Raw genomic sequence first — 26,969 nt, forward strand, 5'->3', positions numbered from 1 at the left:
TAAATACACTAAAGTAAAAAAAATAAAATGTAACACAAAAAAATACAGAGGCTATATACAGGGGGGTACCGGTACTCAAAGACTGAGGGTACAGGCTAGAAAGTAGCGTTTCCCAAACTCGGTCATGGACACCCCTGGGTGCACGTTTTGTTTTTTGCCCTAGAACATCACAGCTAATTCAAATAACCAAAGCATGATGATGAGTTGGTTATTTGAATCAGCTGTGTAGTGCTAGGGCAAAAAACTAAACTTGCACCCAGAGGGGCCCATGACCGAGTTTGCTGTAAGGAACCCTAGTAAGGGTAGTTTATCTTTGCAATTTCCAAAGCCTTCTGCCTGTAAGGCCACTTGAATTAGGTTGGCTATCACCCAAGTAAATATTTTTTTGCCTTAGAATATTGATCTACCCCTGATAGCTAAATGTGCAGCCTATAGTAGAGGTGCGATAACAAGTTGCCCATAAAGTATCCTCAAAGTCAGGTCCTGGACAGAACCACCTGGCTCTGTAGTTCAGATCTCGACCGCTAGAGGTCCCGCTAGAACGGGAATTGTATTTATTAATACAGACATAAGTAATGTACTGTGTGTGTGGCGCATTCAGTTACGCTGAAATAATGTGGATACATAGATTTCTTTAATCCAGATTCTGCCCTCAACTAAATTTCAGAAATAGTTTATTTATAATCCAGCTGTACCCCGATGCACATTCGTTGAACATTGTGTGCAGAACATTTTGTGCATGTGCAGTGCGGATGTCCTTGTTTCGTTTCAATTTGCTGATAAAGTTGGGTTGATTGAAACGGCTGTCATGATGGCGGCTCCCAAATCGTGGAGGAGGCTTGTGTACTCTGTGTACACACCGGTCCTTACCGGGCTTTTCACCCGAATATCAGACCGATTGTTCCGCACACGGAATCGGAGGAGAGGGTAATTAATATACGACTGTTGTAGACATTGAGAAAAAAAGGCAGACACTTTTTCTTCGTCAGACGTAATGACAGAGCCGTCTTGCCAGCGACGTGTGCATACAGCCTGTCTTTACGTGCACAGTGTTTCCTGTTTTTTTTTTTGCAATGTCAATTTGTTAGCTTGCGTCAAATATTATTGAAAAAAAATGTATGTTGCATTCGTTGATCTGATTGGCATTACTGTTGTGTGCAAATAGTTTAAATCTTACAACATGGCTACATGCTCAAGTCAAGGTTACATGATAAACACACGTGCATGTCAAGTTCAGCAAGTAGATATAAACTTTGCAAAACATTCTCTGTAGGCTAGATATGGTGCGATATGAGACTTCCTTTCCAGTTTCTTTAGCCCTTATCTGTGAATTCGCCTCTTCCTCGTGTTGTCAAGTCTCTGCGTGTAGAGTAAGAGTGACTCAGAAATTCTCAGAATGAGGACATATCTAAGGTCCTTTTGTGGTTTCCTGAAAACCTAAAGTAACAACTACTGTCAGATGTCGGTCCACAACTGCATATATTATGCGTCAGTTTTACGTCACCTTAAGTAGCTAATACCATAGTGTCTCACAGACAGTGTCTGGCCTAGGTATAGCTGTGAGTACCAAGGTCAGGGTTGTAGACTGTCATGCAGGAGTGATATCAACCCTGTGCGGTCAAAACGACTCCTCATCTAGACTAGGGTTGCATCCCAAATGCACCCAATTCCCTATTTAGTCTACTACTTTTGACCAGGGCAAGTAGTGCATAGAGTGCGATTTGGGACATAGCTGAGCTTTATCATCATTCCTATAACCTGAGGTGGCTATCATGGAACCTAGACTTGCTAGGCTACATGGGACTCTTAATAATAATACGTGGTATTTATATAGTTTTCAAGGACCAGTATAGCACGCTTATGGCCATAGACAGAATAGTTTTATCTCAATATTCATGGCACCCTAGAGGCTTGATTTGGCTACACACAATATCACATCTCTATTCACTGCAGCTGAGCGACAGATGATGGAGGCACTTGCATGTACAGTTGAAGTTGGACGTTTACATACACTTAGGTTGTCGTCATTAAAACTCGTTTTTCAACCACTCCACTAATTTCTTGTTAACAAACCATAGTTTTGGCAAGTCGGTTAGGACATCTACTTTGTGCACAACACAAGTAATTTTTCCAACAACTGTTTACAGACAGATTATTTCACTTCTAATTCACTGTATCACAATTCCAGTGGGTCAGAAGTTTATGTAACCGATGTGAAATGGCTAGCTAGTTAGCGGTGGTGCGCGCTAGTAGCGTTTCAATCAGTGACGTCACTCGCTCTGCGACCTTAAGTAGTTGTTCCCCTTGCGCTGCAAGGGCCGCGGCTTTTGTGGCGCGATGGGTAACGATGCTTCGTGGGTGTCAGTTGTTGATGTGCGCAGAGGGTCCCTGGTTCAAGCCCAGGTTGGGGCGAGGAGAGGGACTGAAGCAATACTGTTACATTTACATACACTAAGTTGACTGTGCCTTTAAACAACTTGGAAAATTCCAGAAAATGTCAATTGGAGGTGTACCTGTGGATGTATTTCAAGGCCTACCTTCAAACTCAGTGCCTCTTTGCTTGACCTCATGGAAAAATCTAAAGAAATCAGCCAAGACTTCAGGAAAAAAAATTGTGGACCTCCACAAGTCTGGTTCATCCTTGGGAGCAATTTCCAAATGCCTGAAGGTACCACGTTCATCTGTACAAACAATAGTACGCAAGTATAAACACCATGGGACCACGCAGCCGTCATACCGCTCAGGAAGGAGACACGTTCTGTCTCCTAGAGATGAACGTACTTTGGTGCAAAAAGTGCTAATCAATCCTAGAACAACAGCAAAGGACCTTGTGAAGATGCTGGAGGGAACTGGTACAAAAGTATCTATATCCACAGTAAAAACCTGAAAGGCCGCTCAGCAAGGAAGAAGCCACTGCTCCAAAACCGCCATTAAAAAAGCCAGACTACGGTTTGCAACTGCACATGGGGACAAAGATCATACTTTTTGGAGAAATGTCCTCTGGTCTGATGAAACAAAAATAGAACTGTTTGGCCAAAATGACCATTGTTATGTTTGGAGGAAAAAGGGGGAGGCTTGCAAGCCACATCACCATCCCAACCGTGAAGCACAGGGGTGGCAGCAACATGTTGTGGGGGTGTGTTGCTGCAGGAGGGACTGGTGCACTTCACAATATAGATGGCTCACGAGGTAGAAAAAATTATGTGGATATATTGAAGCAACATCTCAAGACATCATTCAGGAAGTTAAAGTTTGGTCGCAAATGGGTCTTCGAAATGAACAATGACCATAAGCATACTTCCAAAGTTGTGGCAAAATAGCTTAAGGACAACAAAATCAAGGTATTGGAGTGGCCATCACAAAGCCCTGACCTCAATCCTAGAGAAAATTTGTGGGCAGAACTGAAAAAGTGTGTGCGAGCAAGGAGGCCTACAAACCTGACTGAGTTACACCAGCTCTGTCAGGAGGAATGGGCCAAAATTCACCCAACTTATTGTGGGAAGCTTGTGGAAGGCTACCTGACACGTTTGACCCAAGTTAAACAATTTAAAGGCAATGCTACCAACTACTAATTGAGTGTATGTAAACTTCTGACCCACTGAGAATTTGATGAAAGAAATAAAAGCTGAAATCATTCTCTCTACAAAACTCAGCAAAAAAACCTTGTCATTCGATGATAATTCGTAAAAATCCAAATAACTTCACAGATCTTCATTGTAAAGGGTTTAAACACTGTTTCCCATGCTTGTTCAATGAACCATAAACAATTAATTAACATGCACCTGTCGCTAAAACACTAACAGCTTACAGACGGTAGGCAATTATGTTATGAAAACTTAGGACACTAAAGAGGCCTTTCTACTGACTCTGAAAAACACCAAAAGAAAGATGCCCAGGGTCCCTTCTCATCTGCGTGAACGTGCCTTAGGCATGCTGCAAGGAGGCATGAGGACTGCAGATGTGGGGCAATAAATTGCAATGTCTGTATTGTGAGACGCCTAAGACAGCGCTACAGGGAGAAAGAACCGACAGCTGATCGTCCTCGCAGTGGCAGACCACATGTAACAACACCTGCACAGGATCGGTACATCCGAACATCACACCTGCGGGACAGGTACAGGATGGCAACAACAACTGCCTGAGTTACACCAGGAACACACAAACCCTCCATCAGTACTCAGACTGTCCACAATAGGCTGAGAGAGGCTGGACTGAAGGCTTGTAGGGCTGCTGTAATGCAGGTCCTTACCAGACATCACTGGCAACAATGTCGCCTATGGGCACAAACCCACCACCGCTGGACCAGACAGGACTGGCAAAAGGTGCTCTTGACTGACGAGTTGCGGTTTTGTCTCACCAGGAGTGATGGTCGGATTCGCGTTCATTGTCGAAGTAGTGAGCGTTACACCGAGGCCTGTACTCTGGATTGGGATGGAGGTGGAGGGTCCGTCATGGTCTGGGACGTTGTGTCACAGTATCATCGGACTGAGCTTGTCATTGCAGGCAATCTCAACGCTGTGCGTTACAGGGAAGACACCCTCCTCCCTCATGTGGTACCCTTCCTGCAGGCTCATCCTGACATGACCCTCCAGCATGACAATGCCACCAACCATACTGCTCATTCTGTGCGTTATTTCCTGCAAGACAGGAATGTCGGTCTTCTGCCATGGCCAGTGACGAGCCCGGATCTCAGTCCCATTGAGCACGTCTGGGACCTGTTGGATCGGAGTGTGAGGGCTAGGGCCAGAAATGTCCGGGAACTTGCAGGTACCTTGGTGGAAGAGTGGGGTAACATCTCACAGCAAGAACTGGCAAATCTGGTGCAATCATGTCCATGAGGAGGATGTACACTGCAGTACTTAATGCAGCTGGTGGCCACACTGGATACTGACTGTTACTTTTGATTTTGACCCCCCCTTTGTTCAGGGACACATTATTCCATATATGTTAGTCACATGTCTGTGGAACTTGTTCAATTTGTCTGTTGTTGAATCTTATGTTCATACAAATATTTACCCATGTTAAGTTTGCTGAAAATAAACGCAGTTGACAGTGAGAGGACGTTTCTTTCTTTTTTTTTTTTGCTGAGTTTATTATTCTGACATTTCACATTCTTAAAATAAAGTGGTGATCTTAACTGACCTAAGACATGCATTTTTACTAGGATTAAGTGTCAGGAATTGTGAAACTGAGTTTAAATGTATTTGGCAAAGGTGTATGTAAACTTCTCACTTCAACTGTGTTCATGGTCATATTCACTTGGGAACACCGTAGCAAAACGTTTAGAAGTGAAAAACGAAAATGAGCCTTTCTTATTGGTAAAGTTCAAGTGGTCACTCCATGTTTTAGTCTGTTTTCTTCAGTTTGATGGGAATGAATGACACATTTGTCTGTCAATGCCCTCCTGACTGTGGGGTAAAGGAAGGAGGGAGGGAAGAAAGGAGGATTGTGTTGCCAGTTAGCAGTAATAAGAAACTGTTTGGATGGAAGACGCATGATCTAAATTAACCCCCGGGACAAACACGTACAATGCCAGCCACACGTACTCACAACTAAAATGGCTTTCTTCTAGCTGTCACCGGTATGCCCCTATTGCACTAACTTTTTTTCATCAATTCCCCCAGCACATATCTCAGCTTTCTCTAAGATCTAACCTCATGATATACCCACTGTTCTACAAAGAGTGAATCTAGTGTGTTCTCTCTAAAGACACTGTGTTCCAGTGTACTTACACCCATCCAACCTTTGTCCAGTGGTAAAACAGGGGTCTAGTATTGTATACTTAGCCTATATGGATAGGACACCGAGTTGTTGGACCACCATAATAAAGATAATAGTTCATAAGGAACCCCCCCCCCCCCCCCTTGCTTTTCCATAAAAGGATGGTTCAACCCATAGGCTTTATAGCTATTGGTTCAAAACAACAGTGGAGCCACATCGGCTGTTTGATGTTTATGTTGATTGTTTTGTCTCCTGTGGGTTGAACCCACACTGTAATCCCCCCCCCGCTATTGTTCCTCCCCAACTCTGTCCTGAATGAACTCTGGGGCAGCATCCCAAATGGCACTATATTCCCTTAATAGTGCACTACTTTTGACCATGGCCCATAGGGTAAAGGGTGACGCTATGTAGGGTTGGGCAATATTACGATAGCAACAATGGTTGTCTGTTTGAACTTGATTAGGCTGTTTGAACTTGATTAGTGCAGCGCAGTAAAAAAAAGTATTGCAGCACACAAGTGACATTCAGCGTAATTTGCCTATTCTAATTTGCTCTAGCTTATTTGAAGAGATACCTTTTTATATAGCCTACAGAATGCAAGAGTGGAATCTAGGCCAGACAGAATTCCACCAAAGGAGTGCAAAATGCCCAGTCAGAAAAGTTGATCTGTCGGATGCATGGGTATTAGGCTATAGCCTAAACTTATTTTTATAACGGACACTCCTTAAATAGCTTGTGTCTACCTGTTTTATTTTTTTTTTAATTTTATATTTTTTTTATAAAGAAGTCTATATTCCCTTGTCTCTCCATTTGATAGCCTTTCGTCATATTCATAGCCTATGCTTCATCGTTTTTATGCATGGCTTTTTCCCGATCAAACAATGAATGTTTCATCTCAGTTATTTGAATCGCCTAAAACCTTAAGGTAGCCAGAGGACTAATTATGAGCGAACAATCTCAATAGCCGGGAAAATCCCTCAATGCGAGTTTGAAAACCAATTTGTCAATCTATCCTCCTAGGCCTATCATGAAAGGCAAGTTAAAGTTATGAACAGTAGCTTGTGTCCCAAATATTCTAGCCTATGAAGGTGTCCTAATTGTTGTGGCTTTCAAAAATAACAAATGAAAGTCTATAGCCTAAGCCTAGACTATTCTCAATCACAGCTTTATGAGGGATAGTACGAACAATATTATACATTTTTCTATCTTATTATGCAAAAAAAGCAATTATTATCCAGTTCTGAAGACGATAGACTGCTTCTATCCAGCCCATGACATAGGCCTATAACCTAGCTCACTTCAGTAAGATGGCCCATTCCTCTTCACTGCTCTATCATGTGCATGTGCGCACACACCTGCTATGCTTTTCCACCAGAAAGGAGTATTAGAGAAGATTTGCCATCGCCTGCACTTAGCCTCTGCCCAGGCTTTCAACATTATCTTTCATAATTTTGTCTAGTTGCGTTTGAATTCGCACTATAGTCCAACGGTCATTTTTAGCTGATTAAAAAAAAATATATATATATTTGGGGGAGTGGCCTCATAGGGGCGACATCATTGTATTGTTAGGTTCTAAATAAACAGAGTTAAAAACTCACGTATGACTAGTAAAGCTCGAACCAAGTTTATTCACCAACAGGGTCACACAGCTGCATAAGACAAAGACATACAGTTGAAGTCAGAAGTTTACATACACTCAATTAGTATTTGGTAGCATTGCCTTTAAATTGTTTAACTTGGGTCAAACATTTCAGGTAGCCTTCCATAAGCTTCCCACAATAAGTTGGGTGAATTTTGGCCCATTCCTCCTGACAGAGCTGGTGTAACTGAGTTAGGTTTGTAGGCCTCCTTGCTCGCACACACTTTTTTTCAGTTCTGCCCACACATTTTCTCTAGGATTGAGGTCAGAGCTTTGTGATGGCCACTCCAATACCTTGATTTTGTTGTCCTTAAGCCATTTTGCCACAACTTTGGAAGTATTCTTGGGGTCATTGTCCATTTGGAAGACCCATTTGCGACCAAGCTTTAACTTCCTGACTGATGTCTTGAGATGTTTCTTCAATATATCCACAATTTTCTTTCCTCGTGATGCCATCTATTTTGTGAAGTGCACCAGTCCCTCCTGCAGCAAAGCACCCCACAACATGATGCTGCCACCCCCGTGCTTCATGGTTGGGATGGTGTTCTTCGGCTTGCAAGCCTCACCCTTTTTCCTCCAAACATAACAATGGTCATTTTGGCTAAACAGTTCTATTTTTGTTTCATCAGACCAAAGGACATTTCTCCAAAAGTACGATCTTTGTCCCCATGTGCAGTTGCAAACCATAGTCTGGCTTTTTTATTGCTGTCTTGGAGCAGTGGCTTCTTCCTTGCTGAGTGGCCTTTCAGGTTATGTCGCTATAGGACTCGTTTTACTGTGGATAAAGATACTTGTTTCCTCCAGCATCTTCAAAAGGTCCTTTGCTGCTGTTCTGGGATTGATTTGCACTTTACGCACCAAAGTACGTTCATCTCTAGGAGACAGAACGCGTCTCCTTCCTGAGCGGTATGACGGCTGCGTGGTCCCATGGTGTTTATACTTGCATACTATTGTTTGTACAGATGAACGTGGTACCTTCAGGCATTTGGAAATTGCTCCCGAGGATGAACCAGACTTGTGGATGTCTCCAAAAAAAATTCTGAGGTCTTGGCTGATTTTTTTCTTTTGATTTCCCCATGATGTCAAGCAAAGAGGCACTGCGTTTGAAGGTAGGCCTTGAAATACATCCACAGGTACAGCTCCAATTGACTCAAATGATGTCAATTACCTGTCGGAAGCTTCTAAAGCCATGACATCATTTTCTGGAATTTTCTAAGCTGTTTAAAGGCACAGTCATCTTAGTGTATGTGAACTTCTGACCCACTGGAATTGTGATACAGGGAAATAATCTGTCTGTGAACAACAATAACATGTTCTGCATTCCCCTCTCTCCCTTTAGTGAGTTGATTTTTTGAATGATATTTCAAGTTTACAAGTCAGAACCCATCAGTATATCACAATGTTTTATGGGTACATAATCAATCATGATAGGACAAAGGTTGACATCGCCCAACCCTAGTATAGGGTGTCATTTGGGACGCACTTAGTGAATGCCAGGTTGAGATCTTTCAGGAATTAAATTCAGTGATATTCCTGCATGTGGAATGACCTCTGAGGGTCACAACCTTTACAGTAGATTGGGTCCTCCATCCTTTTGTCTGTCAGTTGCATTTTAAAGACAGTCACAGACCGAGTAACAACAGCCATACTGGTATGAACCGAAGCACCCTAGTGCCTGGTTGAGAATCACATGACGTGTGTGTTACTGAACATTAGGCCTAGGGATGGGGTTAGCCACGCGTACACACACCAGCAATATGACTGAGCCCTCTGTTGTAAAATATTTCAGTAAGTGTGATAATGGAGGTGGGGGGTTGGATTCGTTTTTTTTATCAATGGGAGGCAATCGCCACTCCAGCTATAGACTAATTTCCCTCCACGTCTCCCCACCCCCCCTACCTCTCTCTCTTCCAGGTCATCCGTGTTGCTCTTAGCCCCTCTCCTAGCGGAGGCAGACCCCTCTCCCCTTCCTGTCTTCAGGTCCCCTGGGTCGACTGGAGTTCAGGGTACCGATGGCCTCCGTGCCCGCTTCCGCTGGATGGCAGAACACGTGCCCGCCTTCAAGGTGCCCGGCACACACATCCACATCCTCACATCCCCTGACCAGTTCTACCACACCATGAAGGTAAGGCGTGTGTGGTGGAAGCTTTCTCTAAATCATGTGATGTGCTAAAAAAGAGGGTGTAATTAACAAAAAACGAGGAAAGGCAATAATTGATTGTTCCCTCCAACACAGTGTGCTCTTTATACCACAGTGGCGCTCAACCGTGTGTGTGTTTCTTTCCGTGGTTGACTATTTGTTTGAATTGCGTACAGGATGTGTGAGTTTGTGATAATGCTTGAGTCATCGGCATCAACCCTTTCGGGCACAGCAACAACAAAAAAGCTGTTTATTTGGCTGTGTGGGAACATTAGGAAACGGTGCATGTGACTCACCTGATTGAGAAATAATGACTAGGCTGGAAGAATATCAGGTTCTGTCTGTGTGACGTCTTTGCATTTTATTTGGAGGGAGTTCAAGCCCCTTGATGAAGCCCTCTAGTTTGTCCTGTAATGCCTGAATTTACTGTAATTTGTTTTTTTTCTGTTCAGGCTCGTATAAAAACGGCTAAGAGGCGAGTGGTGATGGCCTCCCTGTATCTGGGTACAGGGCCGCTGGAACAGGAGCTGGTGGACTGTATGCAGGAAGCTCTGGAGCGTTCACAGGAGGGTGACAACCCCGACCTGCAGGTCTCCATTCTACTTGACTACACGCGTGGCTCACGAGGTAGGAGTGTGTGTGAGGGAGAATGCCATATTACTCTTACAAAGTTGTCTGTCTGTAACCCTTCTCTCTGTCGGTCTAGGTCAGACTAACTCTAGGACCATGTTGCTGCCGTTGCTGCAGCAGTACAGCAGTCAGATGCGTGTGTCTCTGTACCATACCCCTGACCTGAGAGGGCTGCTCCGGCTCCTGGTCCCACAGCGCTTCAACGAGACCATCGGGGTACAGCACATCAAAGCTTACCTGTTTGATGACGACCTCATCATCAGCGGGTACACGCTCACGAAAAACAGTTGGTGTTTTTTTTCATACAGTAGCTGATGTTTTTTTGGCATCTCTCGTTCAACCTTGTCTCTCTGTCCTTCACTCTCTGTCTCACCTCCCTCCTTCCGCAGGGCCAACCTGAGTGACTCGTACTTCACCAACAGACAAGACCGCTACGTGCTCCTGGAGAACTGTGGGGAGGTGGCCGACTTCTTCTCTGATCTGGTGGGCGCCGTGGGTGACGTGTCGTTACAGCTACAGACCGACAACTCTGTGAGCATGATGTACGGCATGGTGCACCCCTACAGAGGTATAAAACGCACACATAACACTGAGTTAACACATACACAGACCCTAAGTGTGTAACTCCTTGCTCAGTTCTGCCCGCACACTCTCATAATATAGTGTAATGTGGTGGTGTTGGAAAGGTTAATGGAATCAGATTGGCTGCAAATGTAGCCTGGTTCCAGTTCAGACACACGGTGAAATCCGCGAACTGGCATGTGTGTGAATGAGAGAGTGGGAGGCAGGCGAGAGAGCTGAATGACATGTCTGCAGAACTGGACCGCAGTTGGCACGGAGACCAGAAATAGAGCAGTGATGTCAGATTTGCTGGTAAGCAATACGGAGTGGGAAAACACACACACTCTAATCATTAGTGAATGAAGTTCCCCAGCTGAAAGGGAGCGTTAACTTTACAGTAAAAGCACGTCTTTAGAATGAACTCAAATGCTGAACTTACAGGTACCCCTCTCTCCCTCCTTCCCCTCCCTCCCTCACTCCTCTCTCTCTGAGTCATGTCTGTGCGTGGCCCCAGCCACCAGGCGTAGTCCAGATATTGACCCACAGCTGTCATGCCCAGAACTAAATTACCAACTGTACTTTATGCACTCACCTGCTCTACTGCACACTGTGTGTGTGAAAGATGTCGTTCAACGTTTGCTGCGGTGTATGGTTAAAGCTAGAATCCTTCGTCGAAACAACAATGAAGGGGTCACCCTGCATGTGTTTTGGTAAAAAGCTTAGGGATGGGCCTGGAGAAAGTTGACATCCTTAAATTCATAGACATCACTATGGTTGCAAGGACTGACATTATAATTTTCACCATGTTTTTTGTTAAACTAAGGTCATGAGGCATTTATAAGTCATGTTCTTCATGAATTAATTGATGTGTATATATCATTAATTTAGAAGTCCTATAATGGATACAGGTCGGTCTGTTTGCTCTTCTCTTACATCGCTACATTCTTTTGTCACTAGGCAACAGAGATGATTTTTCGGCGTCGGCTCGGAAACATATCATGGAGGTGGTCAACACGGCTCGCGCGCGGCAACACATCGCCGAATCAGAACGTTTGGTGCGGGAGAGCGAGGGGGAGGAAGGAGGGAAGGAGGATACTTGGGTTTTTCCTCTGGTTCAGATGAAACCTCTGGGAATACAGGTGGATGAGCAGGTCACACAGGTGGGTACACAGACATGCACCTGGATACCACTGCCCTCACCAACTAATATCGGACCAACAACTCCCACTGCACATGTTATCTTGGAATGTTTTTGTCTTTTTTTTTTCCTGCGTGACTTAAAAATGTAAATGTGGCCACTACATCTGAACTTCACCTTATTTCCTTGCAGCGTTTGCTGACTGATGCAGGTCCCGGTGCGACGGTGTTTCTGACGTCAGGGTATTTCAACCTGACCAGGGCCTACATGTCGCTGGTTCTCGGGCTGGGCGCCGACTACCGGATCCTCACCGCCTCCCCGGAGGTCAACGGGTTTTTTGGCGCCAAGGGCATTGCCGGAGAGATCCCAGCCGCCTACATCCACATTGCCAGACAGTTCTACAGCAAAGTGTGTCAACTGGGACAGCAGGAGAGGGTTCACCTCCACGAGTACCACAGAGCACAATGGACCTTCCACGCCAAGGGTGGGTGACACACGCACGCAGAGAATGTAGGCTACACACACAATATAACCCTTGGCCTGAGAGCCTAGATTTGGCTGTGAGTTATGCCAGGTAGTGATGTGATTGTTGCTATGATGTGCCATGGTCAGACAGTGAGCTGCTGGGAAGCCGATTGTGCGTCCCAAATGGCACCCTATTTCCTATATAGTGCACTACACTTTTGACCAGAGCTCTATGGGCCCTGGTCAAAAGTAGTACACTATTTAGGGAATAAGGTGCCCTTTGGGACTCGCAGAGAGTGTCTATTCCAGCCTGACAGACAGATTAACTGGACCACGTTTTACTGTTATGTTCTCTGGCTCTGCTGTTCTGTCCCTGTGGTAAGCTAGACATGTTGTGGGAGTGACAACGGCTTGTCAAGTCATTCACCCTTAGCCCCGGGCCAAGGAAACACACACACACACAGAGTAATTTCTGGGTTTTGATGGACTTCGGGGGTTTCTGTGCTTTATATTTGTGGGCGTGGCAAACAGGAACCAAAATCCCCATTTGAAACGGCTTATAAACAATGCTCTGACAAATTATATCTAAACTACTGCCAACATCCACTTCTCTTTCGCTGATACTTATAGAATAAAAAGGCAATGTGTCCAAAATAAATCATAATCGGCTTAACTGAAATGTTAGTGATGCATTAGTAGCTAGGTAAGTAGTTTTTTTCTTTTCTTCAAAAGACCAGTCTTTGAAAAAAATGTAGGGGAGAGGGAGAGCGGGAAATGAACACACAGTGAAGAGAAGTCCCTTTTATTAGATGAAGCAGGGCGGGCCGGCGGTTTCCCGTAAGCACAGCAAGCACTGCAGGAGCGAGAACAGTGGGGGAGAACACACACAGCACCCAGCTGGGAGAGAATCAATGACCATTAGAGTAGAGCAGACCCTGACCCCCAGCTGCAGAACAAATCATTGATGTGGGGAAACTACTCCCCTCTTTCCTTCCTCCACCAATATCTCTCTCTCTCTCTCTCTCGTGTGTGTGTGTGCACGCAGGGTTGTGGTACTACCTACGGGGGCAAGTGCGGCCATGCCTGACACTGATTGGGTCTCCTAACTTTGGCTATCGCTCTGTGCACCGGGACCTGGAGGCCCAGATCGCCATAGTAACAGAGAACCAGGTACTACAGGCCCAGCTGCAGGAGGTAGGCCATTCAAACTGAAAACTTTATTTAAACGGACTTGATGGCTCGATACTGTGGCTCTGCTTTATACAGCTCTCAACCAAAGGCCTGTCTACAAAATTCAACTGGTCTGATCGTTCCTGGTATAATAAGCTATGCTGAGCTGGCATATGCAACGCAGACTGAGTTCGAGCTTGGAGGGAAACTTGTTCAGCAACTTGTGCTAAATGTCTGTATGGCTATACTATGGCCTTCAATTTGAATGTGCTGGGTTTACCTGCCACTCCCCTTCATACACACATTATTTATTTATCTTTCTGCTTCTCTACATCTCGATCGCTGTCTCTCTCACACACACAGGAGCAGGAGATGTTGTACCAGAGGTCTACAGAGGTGTCCAGCTCTACGTTCCAGCAGCCAGACCGCCACGTCAAACTGTGGGTCAAACTGCTTACTCCCCTCATCAAGAACTTCTTCTGAGAGACACCGCCTAACACAGGTAACACACGCAGACAAGAGCGCACAGGCACACAGTGTACTAACAAAGGTACCACTCCCACTGAACGATCATCTCTTAGTCATGCACAGAAGTAGACGCTGTCCAGAATGGCAGAATGTCCTCAGTTACTGCTGTGTGTACCAGCCCTCAACCCAAACTCAAATCCTAGCTTCCAATCTAGCCCTGCCCAGAAACTAAACCGAGCTACCCCTGCTTGAATCCTACCCCCACTGCCCTTACCACACAGACCTTTATCCATTGTACATGTAGAGGACACTCCCTCCTCAATGTCCTGGCTCTGAGAGAAACTCTCTGGCCTTTTGATCCCTCAGCTGAGGGCATCAACATTCTGCAGTTAGCATCTGGACCCATTCAGCTGTGTGAGAGTGAGTGAGAAAGGAATGTGACAGGGAGTTTCCCTCCTCCCTCTAGTTAAATCCCCTTTCATTATGGCATTGTGGTGATGATTTGACAGATGGCGTATGCAGTGTACGAGACAGTGGGGTCAGAGGGAGGATAAGAGGGTGACCTGATTTGTGTTCAAACAGGGATGTAGACTTCCTAATGTCATAGCCACATGGCTTTGCGCAAGAAATTGACTGTCAGGGGTTACATGGACTTGACATGGAGTCATTGTGGGAGGTTTTGAGAACTAAGGTAGGAACATATTTTTCCTTCACAAACTTCTATACTGTGACGTTATTCTGAATACGCGTTTCATATTGTCACGGGCAGAAGGACTATATATTCTCATGTGTTTTTTTTCTGTAGCCTACATTGATTTATTTTAAGTTCTATTTCAATATTGTGATATTTGGTCTACTGCTACATTGCTATCTTAAATTACACTTAACAAAAATGTTTCATTAGCTGAAATAAAAGATCCCAAAAATGTACCATATGCACAAAAAGATAATTTCTCTCCAAATGTTGTGCACATTTGTTTACATCCCTGTTAGTGAGTATTTCTCCTTTGCCAAGAAAATCCATCCACTTGACAGGTGTGGCTTATCAAGAAGCTGATTTAAACAGCATGATAATTACACAGATGCAATTCTGTCGCAACACAATGCCACAGATATCTCAAGTTGAGGGAGCGTGCAATTGTCATGCTGACTGCAGAAATGTCCACCAGAGCTGTTGCCAGAAAATGTAATGTTCATTTCTCTACCAAAAGCCGCCTCCAACGTTGTTGTTTTTTTTGTGAATTTATCAGTACGTCCAACTGACCTCACGATCGCAGGCCACTTGAAGCCATGCCAGCCCAGGACCTCCACATCCAGCTTCTTCACCTGCAGAATTGTCTGAGACCAGCTGATGAAACTGTGAGTTTGCACAACCGAAGAATTTCTGCACAAACTGTCAGAAACGGTCTCAGGGAAGCTCATCTGCATACTCGTCGTCCTCACCAGAGTCTTGAACTGACAGTTTGGCATCGTAACTGACTTCAGTAGCTAAATGCTCACCTTCGATTGCCACTGGCACGCTGGAGAAGTGTGCTCTACCGGGCAGATGGCGGACCGCGTGTATGGCGTCATGTGGGCGAGCGGTTTGCTGACGTCAACGTTGTGAACAGAGTGGCCTGTGGTGGTAAGGATATGGTATGGGCAGGCATAAGCTACAGACAATGAACACAATTACATTTTATCAATGGCAATTTGAATGCACAGAGATCCTGAAGCCCATTGTCCTGCCATTCATCCGCCGCCATCAGCTCATGTTTCAGCATGATGGTGCATGGCCCCATGTCACAATGATCTGTACACAATTCCTGGAAGCTGAAAATGTCCCAGTTCTTCCATGGCCTGCATAATCACCCGACATGTCACCCACTGATCATGTTTGGGATGCTCTGGATGGATGTGTACAACAGCGTGTTCCAGTTTCTGACAATATCAAATGTATTTATATAGCCCTTCTTACATCAGCTGATATCTCAAAGTGCTGTACAGAAACCCAGCCTAAAACCCCAAACAGCAAGCAATGCAGGTGTAGAAGCACCTATCTAGTGAAGAGGAGGGGGACAACATTCCACAGGCCACAATCAACAGCCTGATTAACTTTATGCGAAGGAGATGTTGCACTGAATGAGGCAAATGATGGTCACACCAGATACTGACTGGTTTTCTGATCCACGCCCCTGCCTATTTTATTTTAAGATACCTGTATTTCCAGTCATGTGAAATCCATAGATTAGTGCCTAATGAATTTATTTCAATTGACTGATTTCCTTATGAACTGTAACTCAGTAAAATCTTTTAAATTGTTGCATTTATATTTTTGTTCTGTGTGTATGAAATTCTGGTCTTGTAAGCCCCACAGCTGAGTATGTGTGAATACCGTTTTTTCCACATTTTGTTACTTTACAGCCTTATTCTAAGATTAAACATCAATCAATCTACACACAATACCCCATAATGACAAAGCGAAAACCATATTTTTACAAATGTATTAAAAAATAAAAAACAAATCACATTTACATAAGTATTCAGACCCTTTGCTATAATATTTGAAATTGAGCTCCGGTGCATCGTGTTTCCATTGATCATTGAGATGTTTCTACAACTAGATCGGACATGTTTTAGAAAGGCGCGCACACACGTGTGTGTGTGTGTGTGTGTGTGTGTGTGTGTGTGTGTGTGTGTGTGTGTGTGTGTGTGTGTGTGTGTGTGTGTGTGTGTGTGTGTGTGTGTGTGTGTGTGTGTGTGTGTGTGTGTGTGTGTGTGTGTGTGTGTGTGTGTGTATATTAGGTCCCACAGTTGACAGTGCATGTCAGAGCAAAAACCAAGCCATGAGGTCGAAGGAATTGTACTTAGAGCTCCGAGACAGGATTGTGTCAAGGCACAGATCTGGGGAAGGGTACCAAAACATTTCTGCAGCATTGAAGGTCACCAAGAACAGTGGCCTCCATTATTCTTAAATGGAAGAAGTTTGGAACCACCGATACTTTTCCTAGAGCTGGATGCCCGTCCAAACTGAGCAATTGGGGGAGAAGGGCCTTGGCCAGGGAGGTGACCAAAAACACGATCGTCACTCTGTCAGAGTTCCTTTGTAGAGATGGGAGAACCTTCCAGAAGGACAACCATCTCTGCAGCACGCCACCAATCAGGCCTTTATGGTCGTGGCTAGACGGAAGCTACTCCTCAGTAAAAGACACATGACAGCCCGCTTGGAGTTTGCCAAAAGGCACCTAAAGGACTCTCAGACCTTGAGAAACAAGATTCTCTGGTCTGATGAAACCAAGCTTGAACTCTTTGGCCTGAATGCCAAGCGTCACGTCTGGAGGAAACCTGGCATCATCCTGACAATGAAGCATGGTGGTGGTGGCAGCATGCTGTGGGTGGTGTTTTTCAGCGCCAGGGACTGGGAGACCAGTCAGAATCGAGAGAAAGATGAACGGACAGATCCTTGATTAAAAACCTGCTCCAGAGCACTCAGGACCTCAGACTGGGGCGAAGGTTCACCTTCCAAAAGGACAACCAGCCATAGCCCGGACTTGAACCCGATCGAACATCCTCTGAGAGGCCTGAAAATAGCTGTGCAGAGACGCTCCCCATCCAACCTGACAGAGCTTGAGAGGATCTGCAGAGAGGAATGGGACAAACTCCCCAAATACAGGTGTGCACGGCTTGTAGCGTCATATCCAAGAAGACTCGAGGCTGTCGTTGCTGCCAAAGGTGCTTCATGAAAGTACTGAGTAAAGGGTCTGAATACATATGTAAATGTGATATTCCTGAATTTTATTGTTACTGTAGTACATTTGCAAAAATGTTTGTTTTTACTGTGTCATGGGGTATTGTGGGTAGATTGGGGGGGACTATTTAATTCCTTTTAGAATATGGCTGTAACGTAACAAAATGTGGGGAAAAGTGAAGGGGTCTGAATAGTTTCCGAATGCACTGTATGCATATGGTGGGTGTTCTGCAGTGACATCAAAATGTTGCTGTAAATGGATGTCTTCGAATAAGAAATTCAGACTTGTATAAGCCCCACTGCTATACTCAAGTATGTGGGAATACTATAGGCTATGGGTCAGTTTCAAGATGGAGCCAATTGAGCTCCTAAGCAACTTTGCATTATTATTATTTATATATATAATTTTTTATTTTTTATTATTGGTTATTTCTCACATTATTAGCCCAAAACATTTTTGCGATATCAGAGTGGCGGTAACTCACCAGAATTTCAACCAGATACAAGTGTTTCGCTACACCTGCAATAACATCTGCTGAATATGTGAATGCGACCAATTAAAATGGTATTTTATGCAAATGGTGGGTGTTCTACAGTGATGTCTACAATGCTTTGAATTAATCACCACCTTGTAGCTCGCTGTCAATTTCACCACCATAGATAGTCCTCTACTTGGCTGTTTACTCGGTCTGCTGCATCCCAACCCCACTGTGGTATCCCAACCCCACTGTGGTATCCGGTACAGTGCCTTTAGGAAGTATTCATTACCATTATTACAGTTTTTTTTTTTTTTGTGTGTTACAGACGGAGTTCAAAATTGTATAAATAATTTGTTTCAGGTCTTGCCATAGATTTTCAAGTAGATTTAAGTCAACTAACTCAGCCACTCGCTGTCGTAAGCAACTCCAATGTAGATTTGGCCTTGTTTTAGGTTATTGTCCTGCATAAAGGTGAATTCATCGCCCAGTGTCTGTTAGAAAGCTGACACAACCAGGTTTTCGTCTAGGATTTTTGCCTGTGCTTAGCTCCGTTCAGTTTTTAAAATAATTTTTTATCCTGTATAACTCACCAGTCCTTAATGGTTACAAGCATACCCATAACATGATGCACCCACCACTATGCTTGAAAATATGTGGAGTGGTACTCTGTATTGTATTGGATTTGCTACAAACATATATTTTTGTCCTGAATATTAAGTGTTAATTGCTTTGCCACATTTTTTTGCAGTCTTACTTTGGTGCCTTGTTACAAACAGGATGCATGTTTTTGAATATTTTTTTATTCTGTACCGGCTTCCTTCATTTCACTCTGTCAATTAGGTTGTTGATCTATCCTCAGTTTTATCCCATCACAGCCATTAAACTCTGTTTTTAAAGTCACCATTGGCTTCATGGTGAAATCCCTGAACGGTTTCCTTCCTCTCTGGCAACTGAGTTAGGAAGGACATCTGAATCTTTGTAGTGACTGGGTGTATTGATATACCATCCAAAGTGTAATTAATAACATCACCCTGCTCAAAGGGACATTCAATGTCTTTTTTTTTTTTTTTTTTTACCAATGGGTGCCCTTTGCGAGGCATTGGAAAACCTCCCAGGTTTTTGTTGTTGAACCTGTGTTCAAAATGCCCTGCTCGACTGAGGGACCTTACAATTAGCTGTATGTGTGGGATACAGAGATGAGGTAGTAATTCAAAAATCCTGTTAAACACGTATTGCGCACACACAATAAGTTCCGTGAACTCACTGACTTGTTAAGCAAATGTTTACTCCTGAACTTATTTAGGCTTGACATAACAAAGGGTTTGAAAACCTATGGGGGGGGGGGGATGTGTATGCCAGTGACAAAAGTAATCTATTTCATCCATTTTAAATTCAGTATGTAACACAACATAATGTGAGCCTCCTAGGAACCGTGGGACCATGAGTAAGATGTACTGTGATAGTGGATTTTTTTTCATGCTGTTTTTCAACACGCATCTTTCTCCCACACACATCCTCTTACCTCACTATAATCAGCATCACATCCCTCCAATAGACATGTTTTAAAAATGTGAGTTTTTTTTTTTTTTAGAAACATTGTTATTTTAAAGTATTTCAGATGAAAGTACTTTAGTCCTTTTTTCTTCTCTCTCTCGCTCTCTGCAGACTGCGTCCAATACCCACTTGGCAGGCTTCTCCTTGGTCCTGAGGTTGAAGGTCCAGATGGTGGGGCCCCTCATACAGGTCTTGTTGATGGGACACTCCTCATACACGTTCTTGGTCTCCTGATGTTCCACCGGTACTGCCTTGATGAAGATCGGCATGTTGGGGGTCAGCTCCAGTCCGCTATCATGCCTGTCTGGGTGTCCCTGCGCGCCCCTCCACACACACTGTATAAAGGCTTGAACTCTAAACATCTCATCTCTCCAACCACTGTGACTGACTCTTCATCGCCACATTGTGTGTTTGTATGTATCTACAGTGCTGTACAAACAGATCCCTTAGTTACCAATGCTTGAGATATAGTACTGAGTTTTTATTGCTGTGTGTTTTCATTGAACTATAAACATTCGCTACATATAGACCAGCAGGAGGAACTGTAGCACAGGATGTTTTGTACATTCAATAAACTCTCATTAGTTCTGTATTGACAGAGTGGAATCTGGTACATGAGTCTCTGCCAGGTGTGTCTGAAATTGAATACACACACGTGTGTGTGTGTGGAGTGTTGCGATCCCTGGAGGAGCCTTAAAGTGAAAATCTTCTTAAATATATTTTGCTTCATGATGTGGCTGGTGACACTTCGCTTCTTGACAACTTGACTGCTGACATGTAAAACATTTTAGGACCATATCAACAGTGGACTAATGAAAAAAATACCTAAAGATAGTTTTTGAGTGGATTTTCCCTTTAAGGACAATTGAGAGGCGAACTGAAGTATTGATGTTTACTACTCTAACCAGCTCACACAGTGAGTCACCCCATAAACTGAGCTGGACCGTGTGTGGGTGGGTGTATGACTATCTTTGTAACCTAAAAGCGAATGTGTTTTGAGCAGTGGCGGCCCCTCGGAGGAAGGGGAGGACCATTCTCAGTGAATTTCATAAAAATTGTAAAACATAGCATTGTTTTCTCTTTTTAGATAACTATACTAAATATATTCATGTCACCAAATAATTGATTAAAACATACTGTTTTGCAATGGTCTACAGTAGCCTCAACAGCACTCTGTAGGGTAGCTCCATGGTGTAGCCAGAGGACAGCTAGCTTCCTTCCTCTTGGTACACCTAGGAGGCTCTTGGTTCTTACCCCCTTCCATAGATTTACCCAGTAATTATGACAACTACCATGTTGGAGGACGTCCTCTATCAGAGCTCTTGCAGCATGAACTGACATGTTGTCCACCCAGCCAAAGGATCAGAGAATGACTCTAGTACTGAAAGCATAAGCTACAGCTAGCTAGCACTGCAGTGCATGTGAGTAGTTGACTCAGAAAGACCATAGTTGAACAGTTTACAACAAATTAATTTAATAAATGGAGAATCAAGAGATTGCGTAAAATAAATTATTTCACTTTCTTAGCTAGCAAATGCAGCTGGCTCAAACAGAAAGGGGATACCTAGTCAGTTGTACAACTGAATGCCTTCAACTGAAATGTGTCTAATGTATTTAACCCAACCCCTCTGAATCCGAGATGTGCGGGGCACTGCCTTAATCGATATCCAGAGGGATGCTATGTTAGCTAGCTAGCTAGCTATGACTATCCAACACAATACTGGAACTCTTCCAAGTCTAGGTAAGCTTTTGGTTTTATTAATGTATTGCCACCAGGGCACGCTGGTGTAACTGCTTACTGACTATACACTGTAACGTTACTGCATAATTGTAGCAGGGTTTACTAGCGCATTAGTTCTATTAGCTATGTTGACTAGGACGTTACTTTAGCTAATATGGGGACAATTATGTAGGCTGTGTGTAGCGGTTATGACATGGTTTGGCTTGGAAAGGTTTTTTCACCTGGTCACATACAGCTGATGTGTTAACTGAAGTCAACAAATAAAGGGAAAAGGGGAGGAAAGCGCATAGAGTCGAGAAGGAATACAACGTGGCTACTATGAAAGTGAACGGTTTATTCGTGATCAGGGGTGTATTCATTCAGACGATTCTGTTGAAACGTTTCTTAAATGGAAAATACCTGAATTGGTCCAATAGAAACTCTCATTTGTAACTGTTGGACTATTGATTACACCCTAGATAAGATACAGTTGAAGTCGGAAGTTTACATACACCTTAGCCACATACATTCGTTTTTCACAATTCCTGACATTTAATCCTAGTAAAAGTTCCCTGTCTTAGGTCAGTTAGGATCACCACTTTATTTTAAGAATGTGAAATGTCAGAATAATAGTAGAGTGATTTATTTCAGCTTTTATTTATTTTATCACATTCCCAGTGGGTCAGAAGTTTACATACACTCAATTAGTATATGATAGCATTGGCTTTAAATTGTTTAACTAGGGTCAAATGTTTCGGGTAGCCTTCCACAAGCTTCCCACAATAAGTTGGGTGAATTTTGGACCATTCCTCCTGGCAGAGCTGGTGTAACTGAGTCAGGTTTGTAGGCCTCCTTGCTCACACACACTTTTTTAGTTCTGCCCACAAATTTTCTATAGGATTGAGGTCAGGGCTTTGTGATGGCCACTCCAATACCTTGATTTTGTTGTCCTTAAGCTATTTTGCCACAACTTTGGAAGTATTCTTGGGGTCATTGTCCATTTGGAAGACCCATTTGCGACCAAGCTTTAACTTCCTGACTGATGTCTTGAGATGTTGCGTCAATATATCCACATCATTTTCCTCCCTCATGATGCCATCTATTTTGTGACGTGAACCAGTCCCTCCTGCAGCAACACCCCCCCACAACATGATACTGCCACCCCCGTGCTTCACGGTTGGGATGGTGTTCTTCGACATGCAAGCCTCCCCTTTTTTCTCCAAACATAACAATGGTCATTATGGCCAAACAGTTCTTTTTTTTGTTTCATCAGACCAGAGGACATTTCTCCAAAAAGTACGATCTTTGTCCCCATGTGCAGTTGCAAACTGTAGTCTGGCTTTTTTATGGCGGTTTTGGAGCAGTGTCTTCTTCCTTGCTGAGCGGCCATTCAGGTTATGTCGATTATAGGACTCGTTTTACTGTGGATATAGATACTTTTGTACCTGTTTCCTCCAGTATCTTCACAAGGTTCATTGCTGTTGTTCTGGGATTGATTTGCACTTTACGCATCAAAGTACGTTCATCTGTAGGAGACAGAACGTGTCTCCTTCCTGAGCGGTATGATGGCTGCGTGGTCCCATGGTGTTTATACTTGCATACTATTGTTTGTACAGATGAACGTGGTACCTTCAGGTGTTTGGAAATTGCTCCCAAGAATGAACCAGACTTGTGGAGGTCTACAAAAAAAATCTGAGGTCTTGGCTGATTTTTCTTTTGATTTCCCAATGATGTCAAGCAAAGAGGCACTGAGTTTGAAGGTAGGCCTTGAAATACAGAGGTACACCTCCAATTGACTCAAATGATGTCAATTAGCCTATCAGAAGTTTCTAAAGCCAAGACACAATTTTCTGGAATTTTCCAAGCTGTTTAAAGGCAGAGTCATCTTAGTGTATGTGAACTTCTGACCCACTGGAATTGTGATTAAGTGAAGTAATCTGTCTGTAGACAATTGTTGGGGAAATTATTTGTGTCATGCACAGAGTAGATGTCCTAACGGACTTGCCAAAACTATAGTTTGTTAATAAGAAATTTGTAGAGTGGTTGAACAACAAGTTCAACCTAAGTGTATGTAAACTTCTGACTTCAACTGTAGATGCAGGCAAGAGTGTGCAAGGCGGTATTGAATGTGTCACTGTCATCTCAACATTTTCTCTCATCCTGTGTGCACCTACATTGTAAAATTTCATTCATAGGCTAGGTTGTAGCAACCTCATGATGGGTATAGGATGTTACATTGAACTGAGTGAATGGAATATGAATGTTAGTCATCCAACATGCAGTAAAATAAATAAGGCCATGCTCATGAAAAAAAAAATCTCCCTCAATAACGTCAGACGACCACCACGGACTTTGAGAGTTTTTAAAATGGTATTAAAGGTTTGACTGAACCCGAAGTGTGTTTAATGACTGATATATTAATTTCCAGAAGATGTTTCACAATGCTAATGGCTATGATGGAACACATCCTCTCTTATTATGGCATTGTGGTGATGACTTGACAGATGCACTGTATACACTGTACGAGGCAGTGGGGGTCAGAGGGAGGCTTAGAGGGATACCTGATGTGTGTTCCTATTTCTTTTTCTGTGACCAACTTTTTATTATTTCTTTTCTGTGAGGGGTTCAAATCTCAGACAGGCAATAATCTTCCACCAGCGACCAGAGAAAAACACTCCTCATACCACCCCTTCCCTGTGGGCCTGAATGCAAAGAAGGTAAAAAAAAAATAATATATATATATATATATATTACTGCTCAAAAAAATAAAGGGAACACTTAAACAACACAATGTAACTCCAAGTCAATCACACTTCTGTGAAATCAAACTGTCCACTTAGGAAGCAACACTGATTGACAATAAATTTCACATGCTGTTGTGCAAATGGAATAGACAAGTGGAAATTATAGACAATAAGCAAGACACCCCCAATAAAGGAGTGGTTCTGCAGGTGGGGCCCACAGACCACTTCTCAGTTCCTATGCTTCCTGGCTGATGTTTTGGTCACTTTTGAATGCTGGCGGTGCTTTCACTCTAGTGGTAGCATGAGATGGAGTCTACAACCCACACAAGTGGCTCAGGTAGTGCAGCTCATCCAGGATGGCACATCAATGCGAGCTGTGGCAAGAAGGTTTGCTGTGTCTGTCAGCGTAGTGTCCACAGCATGGAGGCACTACCAGGAGACAGGCCAGTACATCAGGAGACGTGGAGGAGGCCATAGGAGGGCAACAACCCAGCAGCAGGACCGCTACCTCTGCCTTTGTGCAAGGAGGAGCAGGAGGAGCACTGCCAGAGCCCTTCAAAATGACCTCCAGCAGGCCACAAATGTGCATGTGTCTGCTCAAACGGTCAGAAACAGACTCCATGAGGGTGGTATGAGGGCCCGACGTCCACAGGTGGGGGTTGTGCTCACAGCCCAACACCGTGCAAGACGTTTGGCATTTGCCAGAGAACACCAAGATTGGCAAATTCGCCACTGGCGCCCTGTGCTCTTCACAGATGAAAGCAGATTCACACTGAGCACGTGACAGAGTCTGGAGACGCCGTGGAGAACGTTCTGCTGCCTGCAACATCCTCCAGCATGACCGGTTTGGCGGTGGGTCAGTCATGGTGTGGGGTGGCATTTCTTTGGGGGGCCGCACAGCCCTCCATGTGCTCGCCAGAGGTAGCCTGACTGCCATTAGGTACCGAGATGAGATCCTCAGACCCCTTGTGAGACCATATGCTGGTGCGGTTGGCCCTGGGTTCCTCCTAATGCAAGACAATGCTAGACCTCATGTGGCTGGAGTGTGTCAGCAGTTCCTGCAAGAGGAAGGCATTGATGCTATGGACTGGCCCGCCCATTCCCCAGACCTGAATCCAATTGAGCACATCTGGGACATCATGTCTCGCTCCATCCACCAACGCCACGTTGCACCACAGACTGTCCAGGAGTTGGCGGATGCTTTAGTCCAGGTCTGGGAGGATATCCCTCAGGAGACCATCCGCCACCTCATCAGGAGCATGCCCAGGCGTTGTAGGGAGGTCATACAGGCACGTGGAGGCCACACACACTACTGAGCCTCATTTTGACTTGTTTTAAGGACATTACATCAAAGTTGGATCAGCCTGTAGTGTGGTTTTCCACTTTAATTTTGAGTGTGACTCCAAATCCAGACCTCCATGGGTTGATAAATTGGATTTCCATTGATTATTTTTGTGTGAGTTGAATGTGCTGACAACAAAATATGTAAAGAAAAAAGTATTTAATAAGATTATTTCTTTCATTCAGATCTAGGATGTGTTGTTTAAGTGTTCCCTTTATTTTTTTGAGCAGTGTATATATATATACACACACACACAGACTGTACCAGTCAAAAGTTTGGACACACCTACTCATTCAAGGGTTTTTCTTTATTTTTACTATTTTCTATATTATAGAATAATAGTGAAGACAAACTATGAAATAACACATATGGAATCATGTAATAACCAAAAAAGTGTTAAACAAATCAAAATATATTTTATATTTGAGATTCTTCAAAGTAGCCACCCTTTGCCTTGATGACAGCTTTGCACACTCTTGGCATTCTCTCATCCAGCTTCATGAGGTAGTCACCTGGAATGCATTTCAATTAACAGGTGTGCCTTGTTAATTTGTGGAATTTCTTTCCTTAATTTGTTTGAGCCAATCAGTTATGTTGTGAGGTAGGGGTGGTATACAGAAGACATCCCTATTTGGTACATGAGCAAGTTCATATTATGGCAAGAACAGCTCAAATATGACCGACCATCTTGATTTGTTCATTGGTCTAAATAGTTAACCAAGATGGCGTAGCAGTGCAGACGTGGTTTGTCGTCCTCTCGTTTACTTTTTGTCTTTTTTGTCTTTTTTTGTATATATTTCAATTTATTTTCAATCTCTTTTCCGAATATACCTTCCGGTAACCCGTCTCGCCCAATGTGACATGGATACGCTATGTTTTTAGACCTTATAGCCAGAACCTCCATCAGTAGCTAGCCATCATAAGCTAACCAGCTAATTAGCTACTAGCTATTTAGTCATTGTTAGCCACTGCTAGCGGCCTTTACCTTCTGCACAGACACCAGACGTTTCTTTAGCCTGGATAATACTTGCTAGCCTGCCTGTATCGGACTGTTTTCTCCACTACAATGCCGGTTTCCTGCCGTAAACCCTGGACCATTACTCCTGATCATCACAGCTAGCTAGCTGCCACCGAGTGACCCAGCCCCGAAGCTAACCCTGAGCCAGACCCACCTCCCGGCCTACTCCGTGATCACTCGGCTGCGTGTCCCCAGGCACTCTCATTTGTTGACTTCTGTAACTGAAAAAGCCTTGGTTTCATGCATGTTAACATCAGAAGCCTCCTCCCTAAGTTTGTTTTACTCACTGCTTTAGCACACTCCGCCAACCCTGATGCCCATGCCGTGTCTGAATCCTGGCTTAGGAAGGCCACCAAAAATTCAGAGATTTCCATCCCCAACTACAACATTTTCCGTCAAGATAGAACTGCCAAAGGGGGAGGAGTTTTTCATCCTCAACAGTTTCCCGTGTGT

General features: G+C 43.9%; 1 protein-coding gene across 2 annotated transcripts; it reads left to right on the forward strand.

The window, feature by feature from the left end:
* The first annotated feature begins 654 nt into the window (after positions 1-654).
* pgs1 (CDP-diacylglycerol--glycerol-3-phosphate 3-phosphatidyltransferase) lies at positions 655-20,284 on the forward strand. Of its 2 annotated transcripts, none has more exons than XM_014211749.3 (10): positions 655-927; positions 9,275-9,485; positions 9,953-10,127; positions 10,207-10,396; positions 10,520-10,698; positions 11,649-11,851; positions 12,022-12,313; positions 13,340-13,464; positions 13,828-13,966; positions 19,804-20,284. In XM_014211749.3, the coding sequence occupies exons 1-9, from the start codon at positions 740-742 to the stop codon at positions 13,945-13,947; spliced, it is 1,683 nt and encodes a 560-aa protein (XP_014067224.2). In that variant the 5' UTR covers positions 655-739; the 3' UTR covers positions 13,948-13,966; positions 19,804-20,284. The 2 variants fall into 2 exon arrangements, with proteins under 2 accessions (XP_014067224.2, NP_001167366.1); NM_001173895.1 differs by having other exon boundaries at positions 812-927; positions 13,340-13,488.
* The last annotated feature ends 6,685 nt before the right edge of the window (positions 20,285-26,969 follow it).

Source organism: Salmo salar, chromosome 01 (genome assembly GCF_965601325.2).
Source record: "Salmo salar chromosome 01, fSalSal1, whole genome shotgun sequence".
In the NCBI taxonomy this organism is placed as follows: domain Eukaryota; kingdom Metazoa; phylum Chordata; class Actinopteri; order Salmoniformes; family Salmonidae; genus Salmo; species Salmo salar.

What these genes read in the sequence shown, in the direction of transcription:
- pgs1 (XM_014211749.3), top strand. Translation starts at nt 740, where the DNA reads ATGTGCAGTGCGGATGTCCTTGTTTCGTTTCAATTTGCTGATAAAGTT. An exon ending in GACGACCTCATCATCAGCGG is followed by an intron (nt 10,397 to 10,519) that starts GTACACGCTCAC and finishes CTCCTTCCGCAG; the next exon opens with GGCCAACCTGAGTGACTCGT. An exon ending in ATGGACCTTCCACGCCAAGG is followed by an intron (nt 12,314 to 13,339) that starts GTGGGTGACACA and finishes GTGTGCACGCAG; the next exon opens with GGTTGTGGTACTACCTACGG.